The sequence below is a fragment of the Teleopsis dalmanni genome, chromosome 2 (genome assembly GCF_002237135.1).
Source record: "Teleopsis dalmanni isolate 2A chromosome 2, ASM223713v2, whole genome shotgun sequence".
Classification (NCBI taxonomy): domain Eukaryota; kingdom Metazoa; phylum Arthropoda; class Insecta; order Diptera; family Diopsidae; genus Teleopsis; species Teleopsis dalmanni.
In genome coordinates, this window is record NC_051847.1 from 187,045,317 (window position 1) to 187,048,672 (window position 3,356).

General features: G+C 29.6%; 1 protein-coding gene across 2 annotated transcripts; it reads left to right on the forward strand.

Moving 5' to 3' along the window:
• Positions 1-631: 631 nt before the first annotated feature.
• Positions 632-2,610, forward strand: LOC119685418 (protein spaetzle-like). Of its 2 annotated transcripts, XM_038099688.1 has the most exons (6): positions 636-953; positions 1,039-1,134; positions 1,195-1,234; positions 1,293-1,638; positions 1,700-1,929; positions 2,558-2,610. In XM_038099688.1, the coding sequence occupies exons 1-5, from the start codon at positions 777-779 to the stop codon at positions 1,872-1,874; spliced, it is 834 nt and encodes a 277-aa protein (XP_037955616.1). In that variant the 5' UTR covers positions 636-776; the 3' UTR covers positions 1,875-1,929; positions 2,558-2,610. The 2 variants fall into 2 exon arrangements, with proteins under 2 accessions (XP_037955615.1, XP_037955616.1); XM_038099687.1 differs by having other exon boundaries at positions 632-953; positions 1,039-1,234.
• The last annotated feature ends 746 nt before the right edge of the window (positions 2,611-3,356 follow it).

Below are 3,356 nucleotides of genomic sequence, written 5' to 3' on the forward strand. Positions count from 1 at the left end.
TGAAGCGTTTTCGACTGATATGGAATTCCCATTTTACTTCTATTGTTTTTAATTCAGTGGGCAGTTTGTGGTTTGGTTTTGGATGTATTAGATTTATTATTTTTGCAAAAACTTCTATTATATTTTTTATCTCCAACATACAATTAATTTTATAATTTTCCCTACATGTAATTGTTCCTTTGTGTCAAGAACCTTTCAGCGGTAACCACAAAATAAAATACTTTTGATTAAATTTTTATCTTCTTTTGACTTCAATTAAGGGCAAATAAATAAATAGACCCCAATGCTTGTGATTATAATGAGCGGATTAAGGGGCGTATACGTTACTTGATTGTGTAGAAAAATGCAATTTATAATTGCTTATAAACATTATTTTATGGCGGACTTTAAGTATCTGTGACTTTGAGGTTTTTCTCGGTACCGCATAAATTATATTGTACATATACTTAACAATGTCTTAATTTATAAATTATGGATGCAAAGTGCTGACGTATAATGGATGACAATAAAAGCTAAAATAAATATTTTTAATTTTTATCTCATCGAGTTGTATATTCCAGCGATTTCTTCACACCACTACAGACCAGGGAGTTCTTGTCAAATAAATTTAAAACTTTTCATTATTTTTTTTGGTAACATGCTTTTTATGTGTATATCGTTTTTGTGTGTGTTTGTTTCAGATAGTTTGTCGGTCTAGTGACTTATTACTTTCGCGGCACATAAGATCTTCTTATATAAATCCCAATGAATATAAGACTAAGAACATAAATAATGTTATGGAAGATGAAACAGACAATTATCGCTTCATTTCACATCAGCAACAACAGCGACTACAATCTCCAAATCGACAAGCATTAAACAGATCTAATAATGCTAATCTAACAAATGTAGATACTCTAATATCAAATATATTTGTAACAGACAATAGCTCGAATGGTATTATAATATTTAATGTAAGTTTTTAACCATCGCCTAGGGTTACTAAAATACATTTGACTAATTTGTTCATCATACGCTTAAATGCTTTTAAATTTATAGAGAACATTCAGTGGCTATAAATCACCGAGAAATCATGACACTCACATTAATCCACTTTTTGTTGAGAGATCAACTCAGCAAATACCGTCATTCAAGGTGCAAAGAACATCTGATGGTAAATTAGATTTGGTTTTTAATAATACTTTACATTCACAGGAACCTATTCTGGCTCATCCACCTCGAAGTCAGCAAGGACGTAAGCACAGTTTTATTTACTAACCTAACATATGTTCATGTATGCTTAACAATTGCAGCAATAATCTTCAAAGATCCACCCAGTAGCGATACACCTACATGTAAGGATGACTTACATGCTGCTAAGCCATTTTGTACGGAAGTTCGCAATTATCCTGATTTGAGTAATTTCGAATCAAAATTATTGGACGAATTTTCTAAACTTCAATTTTTCTTTTCGGATGAACTTGTGCAACCTCAAAATGTACAACAACGTATAAATATCGGTCCAGATGAGAGTTTCTTCTGTACTAGTGAAGAGAAAATTATATTTCCAAAAGCGCAACTCTCAAAAAATAACGAATTATTGTTCATAGTAAATGATAATGACAAATTTAAGCAGGGACTACGTGTGGAGCTATGTTCGTAAGTATTTTTTATAGTCAGAACATACATAGGCAAATATAACCAGTACTTTTGATTTTAGGAATGAAGGTAGCAAATGCAAGTATTCCGATTCGCTACCGAATGGTGTGAAGGCAACCTGTAAGCAAAATCATATCTATCGTGCACTGGTAGCCATCACTCCAAATGGCACTGTTGTAACAGATCAGTTCAAAGTGCCGTCCTGTTGTAAGTGTATCCTGAAGGAAGTTCATTAAGCTTACGCCATGAACTCACCGCAGTTTATGTCTACGTAACTTCGTACGATTTTATGTAAGTCAACAAATTATATATATACACGTATATATATTATTAAACAACACAACTAAAATAAAGTTTATGAAATAGAATTTTAAGTATTATAGTTTCTAGTTTTCTTTTTGTGGATTTATTTGTCAAACATACTTCTTCTTCTTTTGTTATTTTCATCTCCCATTGAAGCATAGGGCCTCGTCAAACATACTAGTCATATTGAACAGTAGGAAATAACAACAACACAATTTTACTATATATTAATTAATTGAATTTTTGATTGACCACACAGCTGTTTCGTTTTATTACGGATTGTCGGATTGCCAAACCGTTCTTTTTCTTTTTTAAACATATATCTTCTTTAAAATTTATAGTATATATAATTAACTATTCTATGTTGAATTTGTAGTTCATACTTGAGAACTTAAGAACTTGTGGAATGGTACTATTGCAAGAAGACCAAAGTTCATTTCAGTTTTACCTAGAGAGAACTATCAAGGATATTGATCCACATTTTATTGAAAGCGAGCAAAGATATTTTATAGATAATCAAAACTTAAAACAATATTTTTAAATTATAATATAATAAATAATTATTTTAAGATTAATTGTTCTTTTGATTTTAATTATTTACTTTATTTCATTACAGGAATCACACCCACCCGCAACAGGATGGCAGGCCAAACTGTCAAGGGAATATCCCAAAAAATAATTTTTATATGTTACAGAAATCTTTTATATCTTTATATATAAATATATATTAATAAAATAATTTAAAAATATTTTTTATTTATTTAAGTTACGTTTTTAGTTTTAGTTTTACTATTTATTGTACAAAAACATTTTCTTAAATTATTTTCAAATGTACCATTTATAACTATGCTACTTAATATTTAAAATTAAATGTAATCGAAAACATAATTACTATGTGATATCAATAAAAGTTTAATATATATATCAATAAATTTTGGATGTAAATATTACAGGCATGAAAATGGTGTTTCGTATATTTAGAATTCAATCTGTAATATGAAAAATTTATATATAAACTCAGTCCACAATGCGATATCATCAAACTGATTCACCAAAAACAGTTACAGTGAAGGTAAGACGTCATTGTATACGCTTTTTAAACTAAATCTGTCTGCAAACAGTAGTAATCTGGATGATTTGCTAAATCGAAAAATCGATTAATGATATATACAGGATGTGTTCGCAGGTTCCTTTGTCAGATGTGACTGAGAAACTGAAATGTCACCATGAAACCTCTACAGTGGTATAACACTCAGAAAAATATGTTCTTAGCACATACTAGTTAAATAGACCTGATTATTTTATTATAAAAATTTTAACTGACGTGGTAAAAAAGAAGATAAAAACCAATATGTGGTATTAGGGTGGCTCACGTTATAAGGGGGAAAATTTAAAATGAAGTTTTGAATGAGCGC